Genomic DNA, 13327 nt, shown 5'->3' on the forward strand with positions numbered 1-13327 from the left:
TAATTGGGAATTCTTCTGCATAAGAGTAGTCTATCTTCCTTCACTAATAAATCTAATCATTGATTCATATCAGTATGGGCTCATGAATATTTATTTTATATTTTGTATTACAACCCAGTCTCCCTCCCTTCCTTCCTCCCTCCTTTCCTTCTTCTGTCCCTCCCTCTTTCCTTCCTTCCTTCCTTCCTTCCTTCCTTCCTACCTACTGGCACAAATTGTTCCAGTTTGGCCACTGGAACTCTTTCAGTGAGCTTCTTGATTATTTCCTAAATTTGGCCCTGAATGATGCAGTAGGGTTATCTTGTATATTTCCCACCCCAGTCCTACAATCAGTTATTTCTCCAGGAAGACTTCTTCATTCCTAATTGTATTACTTGGGGTTTTCCAAAGAAAAAGAACCAAGGAGACAAGAAAATATATTTATATGCACATATACATGCATATATATATATATATATATATATATATATATATATATATAAACATCCATGGATTTATAATATATACAATATATAATAGCATATAAATACATAATAATTATATATCATAAATCTATAATAAATAAATAGTTTTATATATATGATATATAATCAGGTGAGCCAATTACTTTTGATAAATCTTCTAATACATAAAAATTCTTTATAATAAATATAAATATTTATAATAAATAACTATATATATATATATTTCCTTTGTATGCATGTATATATATACAAAAAAGAATTTATTTTAAGGCATTGGCTTGTGTGATTATGGAGGCTGGCAAGTCCAAAGTCTGCATAGCTGTGTTCCAGTTCAAGTCTGAGGGCAGCCAGGCTGTTGCAGAGCCAGGAAGTGCCAATGTCCCACTTCGAAGGCCATCAAAACAAGAGAATTGCTTATTTAGGGAAGGGTCAGCTTTTTGTTCTCTGCAGGTCTTCAATGGATTGGGTGGGGACCACCCACAATATGGAGGGCAATCTACACAAAGGACCAATGTAAATGATAATTTCATCTGAAGTCCTGACAGAAACACACAGAATAATTTTTGCCCAAATACTGGCTACCTTGTGGCCTAGGCAAGTTGACACATAAAATTAACCATCACACTAATATTGGGTCACAGTATTAGAAACCAAGATCTGGGTGCTAGATATGCTCACTGCTCCTGGAGTGTCATTGTTTCTAGGTGCCCTTAGGTGATAGAGCAAAAAAACGATGTATATATTCTAGCCCCTCCCTGTGTATACACACATATTTAAATGTGACCATATGTAAAACCATCTGTATCTATCCTACACTAGCCATAAGCTCATGTTGATGTCTATAGTTCCAATTCAATATCACAAGGACCTTTTTAACTTTTGCTTATATGTAAACTTGCACCAACAGTGAGAAACCAGGCTCCAACCATCTGCCATCCATTTACTTGATTTTCCAATCGCTGTGTATGTGTATAGTGGTATCCCAAGTATTACACCATACCTCTGTGGGAATCAACCTTATCAACTACAATGTTTGTGTACAGTTCCTGTTGCCTTTAGTCTTACAGATTCCACTCATTTCCAAAGTTACTTCGGTCAGCCTTTTTTATCCCCATTCTTTTCCGTGAGGTTGTTTCATACATTTGTAATACAGTAGTTTTTTTTTTTTTTTTTAATTCTACCTTCTAACCTGGGATTCCTCAATCTTAGGAATTATTCCTTTTTAATTTCACATATTAAGGTTCAGTCTTGTGCTGCAAAATTCTGTGAGATTTGACAAATTCAGAGTTTCATGAATACACCATTGCAGTATCAAACAGGACTAAAGTCCTTCTGTGTACACTTACTTAACCTTGCAAAAGTCTTTTGCCTTTCCCTATAAACTTTGGAATCAACTTGTTGATAATCTACAAAACAGGTTGCTAAAGTTTCAGTTGAGACTTTGTTGAATCAATAAGGCAAAATTGGAAAAATTGATGTCTTAATAATATCAAATCTTCTAATTCATGAATATGCAGTATCTTTCATAAATATCAATATTTTATAATTTTCCACACATAGGTTCTCTTCACATTTTATTAGATTGATGCTTAAGTATATTTAATATTTTGGTACTACTTATAAATGATAATTTTTTAAAATTTCAACATTCAGGGAAAAGATATTTACAAATAACATATCAGATAAAGGGCTAGCATCCAAAAATCTATAAAGAACTTACCAAACTCGACACCCAAAAAACAAATAATCCAGTGAAGAAATGGGCAGAAAACAAGAATAGACACTTTTCCAAAGAAGACATCCAGATGGCCAACAGACACACGAAAAGATGTTCAATGTCACTCATCATCAGGGAAATACAATTCAAAGCCACACTGAGATGCCACCTCACACCAGTCAGAGTGTCTAAAATGAACAAATCAGGAAACTACAGATGCTGGCGAGGATGTGGAGAAATGTAAACACTTGCACTCTTGGTGGGAATGCAAACTGGTGCGGCTGCTCTTGAAAACAGTGTGGAGGTTCCTCAAAAAATTAAAAATAGACCTACCCTATGACCCAGTAATAGCACTGCTAAGAATTTACCCAAGGGATACAGGAGTGCTGATGTATAGGAGCACGTGTACCCCAATGTTTATAGCAGCACTTCCAACAATAGCCAAATTATGGAAAGAGTCTAAATGTCCATCAACTGAAGAATGGATAAAGAAGATGTGGTTTATATATACAATGGAATACTACTTGGCAATGAGAAAGAATGAAATCATGCCATTTGCAGCAACATGGGTAGAACTGGAAGGTATTATGCTGAGTGAAATAAGTCAGTCAGAAAAGGACAGATATCATATGTTTTCACTCATATGTGGATCTTGGGAAACTTAACAGAAGACCATGGGGGAAAGGAAGGGGAAAAAATTAGTTACAAACAGAGAGGTAAGGAGCCAAACCACAAGACACTCTTAAATACAAAAACCAAGGGTGTGTGGGGTTTGGGGGAGATGGGAAGATGAGTGATGGGCATGGAGGAGGGCACTTATTGGGATGAGCACTGGGTGTTGTATGTAAATCAATTTGACAATAAATTATAGTCAAACAAAACAAAACAAAAATAAAAAAGCAAATGACTTTTTAAGTAGTAATCTTGTGTACTACAACTTTGCTATACTGGCTTGTTTATTTGAGGAGGTTTTCAGATTTTCTACATAGACTATCATGTCATCTGAGAATAAAGAGAGCTTTATTTCTTCACTTCTAATTTGTATAACTTATATTGCTTTTTCTCATCTTATTGTATAGTTAGAACTTCTAGTACACTGTTCAATAAAAGTGGAGAGAAGAACACATGCTAATCTTATTCTTGACCTCAGAACTAAAGGGTCCAGGGGCACCTGAGTGGCTCAGTTGGTGAAGTGTCTAACTTCAGCTCAGGTCATGATCTCAGGGTTCGTGGATTGGAGCCCCATTTCGGGTTCTGTGATGACAGCTCAGAGCCTGGAACCTACTTTGGATTATGTGTCTTCCTCTCTCTATGCCCTTCCCCTGCTCATGCTCACTCTCTCTCTCTCACACACACAAAAATAAATAAACATAAACAAAAAGAAGTGAAGTGTCTAGTCTCTCATCAGTAAGTGTGATGTTAGCTACATGTTTTTTAAAAAATATTATTTTCGAATATGAAGAATTTGCCTCTATTCATTGTTTGGTGAGTTTTTCACTTAATCATGAATGGATATTGGATCATGTTATTTAATTTTTTTCTGCATAAACTATTACAATCATATGATTTTTTCTTCTTTAGCCATTTGAAATTGTGGATTAAATTGATTGATATTGAATGTTGAATTAGCCTCGCTTATATGCATTAAATCTCATTGATTGTGGTGTAGAACTCTTTTTATACACTGTAGGATTCAATTTGATGATACTTTAGTGCCCTTCATATCCATGATCTGGGATCACATATCTGGTATTAAATAAATTCTGTGTAGTTAGTGCCAAAATGGAAGGCTGACACTGTTCCTTGTGGGAATGGTTACAAGTGAACACAGCAGGGTACTGATATAGTAGGATCCAGAAACATCTTTATAAATTATCCAATCCATGAGAATTTCCCTTGGGCTGAGTTGGGGTTAGGGGCATGGGGAAAACAGGGACTGAAAACGGTGACTGGTGGTTGGGAAGCGGAAGTTAACAGACCATCCTTGCACTGTATCCTGAGTTTTCCCTTAACCATTCTTATAAACCAGAGCAGGCCAGGGCACAGCTAGAGGGGATGCAAGATCATCTCATCAGAGCACAGAACTTGACTTCTTTGAGCCTCTGTTAAGAGGTCTAGGAGGTAAGGAATAGGGAGATTCCATTCTTGTTTTGTTTTCAGACTTTAAGAGGTCAGCATCTAAGATTTGTGCCTGAGTTTGTAGACCCTTAATTTGCTCAGATCTAGTGTTTTCAAGTTTTTCGTGTTGTGAAGATTATTGGAATTCACATCCATGTACATATAACGTCCTGCGTTTGTACTAGTTTCTTAAGATACATTTCTAGAAGTATACTTCCGGTTCAGCAGTATACACATATTAATTGCTATTGTCAGGCACGTTTCTGGGTCATGAAGGCAATTGCAAGTAAAATCTAATCTCTTATTCTCTTGTCACTATTCTTTGGCTCTAACTGGACACTACTATATTTCTCTGGGCATTATGGGTGGCTGCTTGAGCAGGTGGCAGAGAATCTTACAGACCAAGTCAAAGAGGCTAAGATGCTACTCCCAAATACAGGCAGTGCAAACACTGTACATTGATGGTAGACCAGATGCCTGCCACTCCACTTGACAAGCATTTACATGGAATCTAATCTGGCAAGGAATCCTGCACATCAGGATGCGAGACTGAGGTTTGACGAAGCAGTCTAGAGGATGGGAGTAAGTACTGAGGATTGGGAGTATTCTTCACATGATAAGGCATTTGTCTGATGAAAACACTCAGGACCCAAAGGTAATGAAGCAAGTCACTACTCCACCATGAATTATATTATAAATCTGCTTTATTGCATTGGAAGAGAGCAAGGAGAAGAACACATGACAGGGACACAAACCCTGTTTGTCATAGAGCTGATCACTTATGCTTTCACAAGCACTGTGAGGGAAGGCCTCACTACTTGAGAGATGGGGAATTCATGGGCCCGTGGAAGCAAGAAGAAGTTGCTGTGTCCTGGAGTAGGACCCAGGCAGTGACCTTTGGATGGTGAGCAGTGGAAGCTCAGGTGGAGCAGGTATAGGCAGTGATGAGAAATGAAGGCACTCAGCAGGTTCCGCTCAGAGTCAGAGAGTAAGAAACCAGAGACGGGAGAGGAGAAGCAGCCTGAGAGAGGGCAATCCAGTTGTAGATGGGACAACGTGGGCCAAGAGCTGATGGCAGGACTTAGTGCTTGTAGCTCTTCCTGCTGGAGGATGAGGTGGTGGTGTATTTGATGGTGGAACTGCTTCCCCCAGAGGAGCTGAAGCCACCGCCAATGCCTCTGCCGCTGCTGGAACTGAAGCCAGCTCCCAGGCTGTGGCCGCTGCCATAGGAGTAGCCGCTGCCTCCGCCCAGGCCTGAGCCACTGCCCACACCGCTGGCACTGCCATAGCCGCCAGCGCTGCCATAGCCTCCGGAGACGGTGGACTGCACCACAGCTGTGAAGGGGAGGGAGACAAGGACACAGAGGACACAGTGAGCTCATTCTGCCAGTCTGAGTCTCGTCAGAAGGGCTAAGGGCAAGGGAGAGGGGCAAGCAAAGTACTTACAGATGTTGACTTGTCCAACACCTTCCCCACTCAGCCTAGGAAGGGAGAAAACACAGGGACCGTGAGACCTCAGACAGCCACCACTGGACCAGAGTGGGAAGCCTCGATGTGAGGATAACCCATGAGCAAACTGCCTTTTAAGATTCTCGGAGAGTCATGATTGTGGCCATAACTAGAATGCCTTCAACTTGTGCTCATGGCCAGACATCATGGACATGGATTCAGAGGTTTGAGGAGCTTGTGTGAGTTACTCACCTGCACTCCTCGCCCTCCAGCAGCTTCCTGTAGGTGGCAATCTCCACGTCCAGGGCTAGCTTGACATTCATCAGCTCCTGGTACTCCTTCAGCAGCCGGGCCATGTCCTGCTTGGCCTTCTGCAGAGCATCCTCCAGATCAGCCAGCTTGTTCTTGGCATCCTTCAGGGCCATCTCCCCACGCTGTTCGGCATCAGCAATAGCGGACTGCAGGTTGGCACACTAGAGCAAGAAGATAGGCAGAAGGAACTCGTAATGTAGTTCTCCAGGAGAGTAGCCATACTTATTTCTAGTGAGGAACAGTTCCAGAGCCCAGATACGATGGTAAGGGACTTCTACCACATTTTTTCCCAGTCTTTGTCTGTTCTGCACAACTTATCTAGTCTGGGAGCCACATGAGAACATATATGCCTTTTGGAAACCACCTTCTCTGAGGGCTGGGTGGGTACCCTATACTGGACCAAATACCAGCATAGTTGGAAGAAATGGGCCCACTCAGTTTGTTTTGAGTGCTGTCTCCAAAACCAGGCCAGAACCTTTTCTCATGATTCATGTGGATGCCCCCTAATTTATACAAAATTACCAACATCTTCACTTAAGGCTATGAGTTTCACTTCTGGCCACTGAGATCTTGTCCTCCTCACTCCTAAGGTCTTCTAACATGCTTGGGCAACACCGATCTTCATCCTGGGTCACTGCTCAACTTCTGTTTCAATTCGATGTTGAGCAGATTTAGAACAATCTTGCCCCCCCCCCACTTTGGGCCTCCCCTTTTCTTTCCCCACTTGTTTCTTGTATTCCTAAACCAAGCATTCTCCTTAAATAATCTCTTTCAAAAGTCCCTGGATGATCTTTCTACACTCTGACTAATTGGGATTGCTCTTGTCATGCGGTTGTGTCATTCTGTAGGGTTAGCACTCATCTGTCCTCATATGTGGGAACTCACTGAGGGTGGGAGCCACATGCACCCCTCTCTTTGCTCTCCCCCAATTCCCAGCATTTCCCAAATGGTGGCTGATGGCTGCCTGGTGGTTGAGTGAGGAAGCGATGCTTGTCCCCCACTGTACCTGCTTCTTGACATGGTCGATCTCGGATCTCAGCCTCTGGATCATGCGGTTGATCTCAGCAATCTCCTGCTTGGTGTTGCGCAGATCATCCCCGTGTCTACCTGCGGTGACCTGCAGCTCTTCATACTGGAGTGCAGAGGGAGAGAAGGTGGTGCATGTGGGTTTTCACATGCTAATGGTGACCTGACTTCTCAATCTGGCATTTAACACACCCAGAGCTAGGGACTTCTCACCAAGGCATTTTAGAGAAAGTTGACGGGGCAAGGTCACTGAATACTGTACGCTGATCACAGACCCTCTTTTGAATGGAATGCTGGCTGCCTAGTTCAGTTGGAGGCCAGCAATGTTCTGTATTATGTTTCCAAGGGAGCCGACTCAGGGTGAAGACAAAAGCAAGGATCACTAGATCCATATCGATATAGCTAGCCTCCTGCAGTGGTGTTCTTTGACTTACTCAAAAAGCACATAAATTCTGTGAATGCCTACTCTGTGAGTGCAGGGTTCACACTTGTGAGAAATCATCAGCTTCCTTGAGGTGATTTTCCCAGCAAAGGGGTAGCCTTGCTGGTGTCTAGGAAGAGGACACAGGCAATCCTGGGCACCTGTCAACTCAAGGCTCACCTTGCTCTGGTACCAGGACTCAGCCTCAGCCCGGCTCTTCTGAGCGATCTCCTCATATTGGGCTTTGACTTCAGCGATGATGCTGTCCAGGTCCAGGTTACGGTTGTTGTCCATGGACAGGACCACGGAAGTGTCTGAGATGTGGGTTTGCATCTGAGCCAGTTCCTGCAGAGCATAAGATCATCAGATCATCTTTCCCTTGGCCTTACAGACGTAGCCCACCCCAAGATCCTCCACCCTTGGCAGAGCCCCATCACAACAAAAAAAGAGGAGTGGGGATGCTTACTGCTTCATACAAGGCTCTGGTGAAGTTGATCTCATCCATGAGAGCATCTACCTTGGCTTGCAATTCAACCTTATTCATGTAGGCAGCATCCACATCCTGGGGAACAAGCCAACACCTTGGAGTCAGCTGAGCCTTCCTTCCCAGTCTGAACGCCTTTTAGTCTCCCCATCTACTCCCCTCTTGGATGTGTGCAGGGCCCAAGAGTCCTTTCTTTCTAGAAAGGAACATGAACCCCTGATCTTCAGCAGCTCACCTTCTTTAGAGTCACAAATTCATTCTCTGCTGCTGTGCGCTTGTTGATTTCATCTTCGTATCTAGACACAGAAGAGGGTAAGACAGAATTGAGCCAGTGGCAAGGATGATACAGAGAAAGTGTCCTGGAATCCCAACTTTCCATAAGAGAGATATACCCCAAAAGAGCTTCCTGCCAGTGAGCCACAAAAATGATTTTTGGGGGTCCCTAAATTGTTTTTATCTTTTTCTCTCCCCATCCACCTCCATGGCCTTTTTGCTATTTTGGGGTTGTTTCGGCAACAATTGTGAGTGTCATTTCCATGAACATGTTTTGCTATGGAATCAGGCCCACATCTTGACCTAGTCACCCAATAGTCTTGATGTGTGCACTTCAGGGAATGGAGCCCTTTCTGTCCTTGTGCTCACTTGTTCTTGAAGTCCTCCACCATGTCCTGCATGCCCCTGAGCTCTGTGTCCAGGCGGCCCCTCTCCCCCAGGATGCTGTCTAGCTGTCTCCTGAGGTTGTTGATGTACTGCTCAAACAAGGGCTCCAGGTTCTGCCTCACGGTCTTGGTGCCCTGCTCCTGGAGCAGAGTCCACTTGGTGTCCAGGACCTTGTTCTGTTGTTCCAGGAATCGCACCTGGAAGAAGACAAGATTGTTATTTGCCAGAGAAAGCCAGGGAGACAGAGATGTAACCTGACAGGTGCCCAGGCACTTTGGGTAGTCGCCCAGGTTGGGCTATTACAGACCATGTACAGAGGGTCAGGCTGACAGTGTTGCACCCCCAACCCTATTTCGTTCCAACCTCACTGGTCTTAGTGTGAAGTTCTTCCATGGACCTATGACATCTTCTCACCAACTAAGCTATTTGGCCTATCAGCGTCTTTCAACATTTCTTCTCTTTTTATTGAAAAGCACAACCACACATCTAGTTAAAAATATTTCTGGGGTGCCTGGGTGGCTCATTCAGTTAAGCTTCTGATTTTTTATTTGGGCTCAGGTCATCATCTCAGTGTTGTGAGATCTAGCCCCTGTCAGGCTCTGTGCTGTCTCTCTAACTGTAACCCTCTCCTGTTCTCTCTTTTAGTCTCTCTCTCTCTCTCTCTCTCTCTCTCAAAATACTTAAATAGACATTTAAAAACATAGTATTTCTCTGTTACAAAGTGGAAAGTTATATTTAAATTGTACCTCAGGTAAAGGACTGTTAAATGTGCAGAAACTAGTGATTTAATCCAATTCAGTTAATTACTGGATTCCATTAACTTCTGCTTTAGTGCATGATTGCCCTGTATAACAAATGCCCTAATGGTCATGCTCTAGTTCTACACATTTTGCATTTCTATATTTATGTAAATGTTTGTGAGACTTTGTTTCTAATTCAGCCAGAAATCTTTTTCTTTTTTTTTTTTTTAATTTTTTTTTTCAACGTTTATTTATTTTTGGGACAGAGAGAGACAGAGCATGAACGGGGGAGGGTCAGAGAGAGAGAAGGAGACACAGAATCGGAAACAGGCTCCAGGCTCTGAGCCATCATGAGCCATCAGCCCAGAGCCTGACGCGGGGCTCGAACTCACGGACCGTGAGATCGTGACCTGGCTGAAGTCGGACGCTTAACCGACTGCGCCACCCAGGCGCCCCCAGAAATCTTTTTCTTATTTCTATCTTTAGGTAAATATTTCTGACCCTTTTTTTAATTCATTCAGAAATCTTTTTCTTTCACCTTTTTCCTCATGTCCAGAGCCCTAGAACAGTTTTCCCCTGGAATTATTATTTAGTCTCTTAGAATATTCAGCAGGTAAAGCTGACTGATTCTATTCTCTCATTGCCTTATTTTGCTTCATGGATAACACAAGTTGAGTATTGTTCCCTGGCTGGGATGAAGGACATTTAGGAGACCCAGTGGTTTCAAGTGATTTCCATCACCTTCTGCCTGTTGTCAACATGGAGGCCATCTGACATCCCAGGGGAGAGCTCCTCTGAGTCCCCTTCTCCCTCCCTCCTGAATCTCACCCCAGTAGGACATTCATTGATTGTCTAGTCTGGGGAGCCTGACAGCCCAGTGGAGGCAGGTCTTCTTGGCTCACCTTGTCGATGAAGGAGGCAAACTTGTTGTTGAGGGTCTTGATCTGCTCCCGCTCCTCAGTCCTCACCCGCTGGATGGTGGGGTCGATTTGCAGGTTCAGAGGAGTGAGGAGGTTCTGGTTGATGGTGACCTCTTGGATGCCTCCAGGGGGGCACACAGGGAAGCCAGAGCCCCCATAGCCACCAGCAAAACCAGCTCCACCACCGAGCCCAAAGCCACCACCAGCTGCGGCACCAAAACCAAATCCACTGGCAGCTCCACCTCCATAGCCAAAGCCACCTCCAACTCGGCCACCATATCCGCCACTGATGGCACAGCTGCCCCCTCCGATGGAGATCCTCTTGGAGCCGCCCAGGCTATAGAGGCTCCTGCTCCCAAAGCCAGCTCCTCCACACACTCCACCGAGGCCACCAGTGCCCCTGGAGCGGGACACAGAGACACTGCTGAAGCCAGAGCGGCAGACCCCTGGGACTCTGGCTGAGCTGGTGCTGAAGCCACGGTGGCTGACGCTTTGGCTCCTCACGGTGGATTTGCTAGACATGATTCCTGAAGAGGGAAGGCTGAAGAAAGCGTGAGAGGCTGGAGGGTAGGGCTGGGAGGAGCAGATCTGTGAGATGAGCCTCCCGGCAGCAGTTTATATATGGTGAAAATGGGCTGGGCTCCGTCCTGGAAGGTGAGCTTGCAGATTGGGAAGGGTTGGGCTTTACAAACAGTGATGTCACATCTGGATTATTAGAAAAGTTATGAAATAATGAAGATTGCATTTTTGGCTTCCTTTAGTCAGGGAAAATATCTTCTGTCTTCCAGCTTTGACTTGATCTCAATACAATGAGACTATTCTCAATTCACTGAGCTAGGAGTTAGTCACTGTCTCAAACAAAGGATCTGCATGTTATGCATGTGTATCAGGAGTTAAGTGCTCTCCTCTCCACTTGTCTTGTACCCAGCAGAGTAAGGAGACTGAAATAATCTATTTCATATGCCTTCATAGTAACATTCTCATTCTTTTTCTTTATTACGATAGTTAAATATGACTTTTTTTGCTTTTACTTAAAATTTCACCCACATAAAGGAGTAACATAACAACATAATCAGTCCCTATACTCTTATCACTCAGCTATATAAACGGCATTATCTCACGACCAATATGATAGCTTCCATATTCCTACTCTATACCATGACGGCTGTAAATTATCAGAAAATAAATGTCAGAGATCATGTTGTCTCGTTTGTATATAATTCTATATTTATGTCTGAACGAGAGACTCAAAAATATAACCAAAATGTCATTTTCTTATCTTGAAATTTTACATATATTCTTTAATGTCACCAAGTGTCTATTCCATTTTCAAATATACCTGTTGGTGTTATTTTTTATATTTTGGTTGTCCAAATCAGGATCCAAATAAGCTCAATCCATATTATATGTGTGTGCAATGTCTTTTAAATCTTGTAAGTCAGTATACCCTCCTTCATTTTTTCCATACAATTTATTTGTTAAAGAGACTGGGTTCTTTGGCAGGTGCAGTGTTTCATTCCTTGGATTTTTCTAGTTGCATGTTCATGGTGCCTCATTGAACACTTTACTGTGTCCTTTGTATATCCTGTTAAGTGATAGGTAAAGCTAGAAACTTAATGTGCTATCTGTTTAAACATTCCAGATGTAGATGTATAGACTGCCTACTCATATATTGAGTATTGTTACTTACACACTTGCTTCAATGTTTAGACGTTGAAGGAGAATGTTGAAGACGTTCAAGGAATAAAATATACATTCAAGGTCATTCCCCAAGCAGCCAATTCCTATATATGGATTCAAGCGGTGTTCTCAGTTCCTGTGTATCTTTGTAGTATCCTTATTTGGGTGTTTCTGTGTTTTTCCTGGGGTATGTGGTGTGTGTGTGTGTGTGTGTGTGAGAGAGAGAGAGAGAGAGAGAGAGAGAGAAGAAAGAGATGGAGAGAGATATTGGGGCGAGTGTATATGTACAGAGGGTGCCCATATTGTTAAAAAGTATATATTTTATGCATATCCATGTTTGTATAATACCCACGTTTATATCCTCTTTTCAGTTACGCCTGTGTTGTATTTCTTATGTGTTTTCTCCTCGTCCTCCTTTAATGTTCAGTGATGGCTGTTTCATGCCTGCAAGCTCTTCTCCCGCTCTGTCTACCTCCCTTTCCATGTCCATTACTGCCCATTCAGCAATGCCTTCACCTCCCTCTCTGCTTTCAGCATGGCCTTCATTCTTGGCTCTTTTTCTGAGCTCCTCCAGTTCATTTTCTCCTTTATTATCTCATTCAATTGCCCCATTTGTTCTCTGATTTTATCATGGTGTCTATTTCATCGAATTCTGGGAAATATACTATTGGAATTTTTTTCTGTTGAGTGTTTTTCACATGCCTCTTGTTTGTCCCTGTGTTATTTAATGGAAGGTGCCTGTTGTGATCCTGGAATGCTTCCTTTATCTCTGCCTTTGTTTTTTAATGGGTGTTAATTTATTTTTGAGAGAGAAGAGAGAGAGAGAAGAAGAAGCAGGGGAGGAGCAGAGAGAGAAGGGGAGACACAGAATCTGAATCAGAGAATCCAAAGAAGGCTCCAGGCTCTGAGCTGTCAGCACAGAGCCCAACACGGGGCTGGAACCCATGAACGGTGAGATCATGACCTGAGCTGACGTTGGACGCTTAACCAACTGAGCCACCCAGGCGCCCTGGAATGGTTCCTTTCTGACCAGTGCTCATCTGTGAATGAAGCAAGCCCTTTCTGGCCCTGCCATTTGCAGGAGGTATTCTGGGAGGGGGGGCCAGGGCCATATCCAGGCTAATAGGATTTCTCATTATGACACAGGGCTGTGTGAATAATTCCTCTAAGCTTTAATTCTGACAAGCCAACAAAGGTCACCACAGAGTGGCTCACAATTTTGTCTCTGCTTTCTTTGCTTCACCAACAAAATGCTGCCAATAAGCCTGGACTGATTCCTTATTCAGCCCAGCCTTCACAGTTTTGTGAAACTTCATGACAAATGGGGTCCTGCCTC

General features: G+C 43.1%; 1 protein-coding gene across 1 annotated transcript; it reads right to left on the reverse strand.

Moving 5' to 3' along the window:
- Nucleotides 1-4985: 4985 nt before the first annotated feature.
- LOC123590109 (keratin, type II cytoskeletal 6A) lies at nt 4986-10901 on the reverse strand. Its single transcript, XM_045462966.1, has 9 exons — nt 10294-10901; nt 8634-8848; nt 8227-8287; nt 7974-8069; nt 7688-7852; nt 7067-7192; nt 6001-6221; nt 5746-5780; nt 4986-5634 (listed from the first exon to the last, which is right to left on the reverse strand). The coding sequence occupies exons 1-9, from the start codon at nt 10831-10833 to the stop codon at nt 5381-5383; spliced, it is 1713 nt and encodes a 570-aa protein (XP_045318922.1). The 5' UTR covers nt 10834-10901; the 3' UTR covers nt 4986-5380.
- Between the last annotated feature and the right edge of the window lie 2426 nt (nt 10902-13327).

Source organism: Leopardus geoffroyi, chromosome B4, assembly GCF_018350155.1.
Source record: "Leopardus geoffroyi isolate Oge1 chromosome B4, O.geoffroyi_Oge1_pat1.0, whole genome shotgun sequence".
In the NCBI taxonomy this organism is placed as follows: domain Eukaryota; kingdom Metazoa; phylum Chordata; class Mammalia; order Carnivora; family Felidae; genus Leopardus; species Leopardus geoffroyi.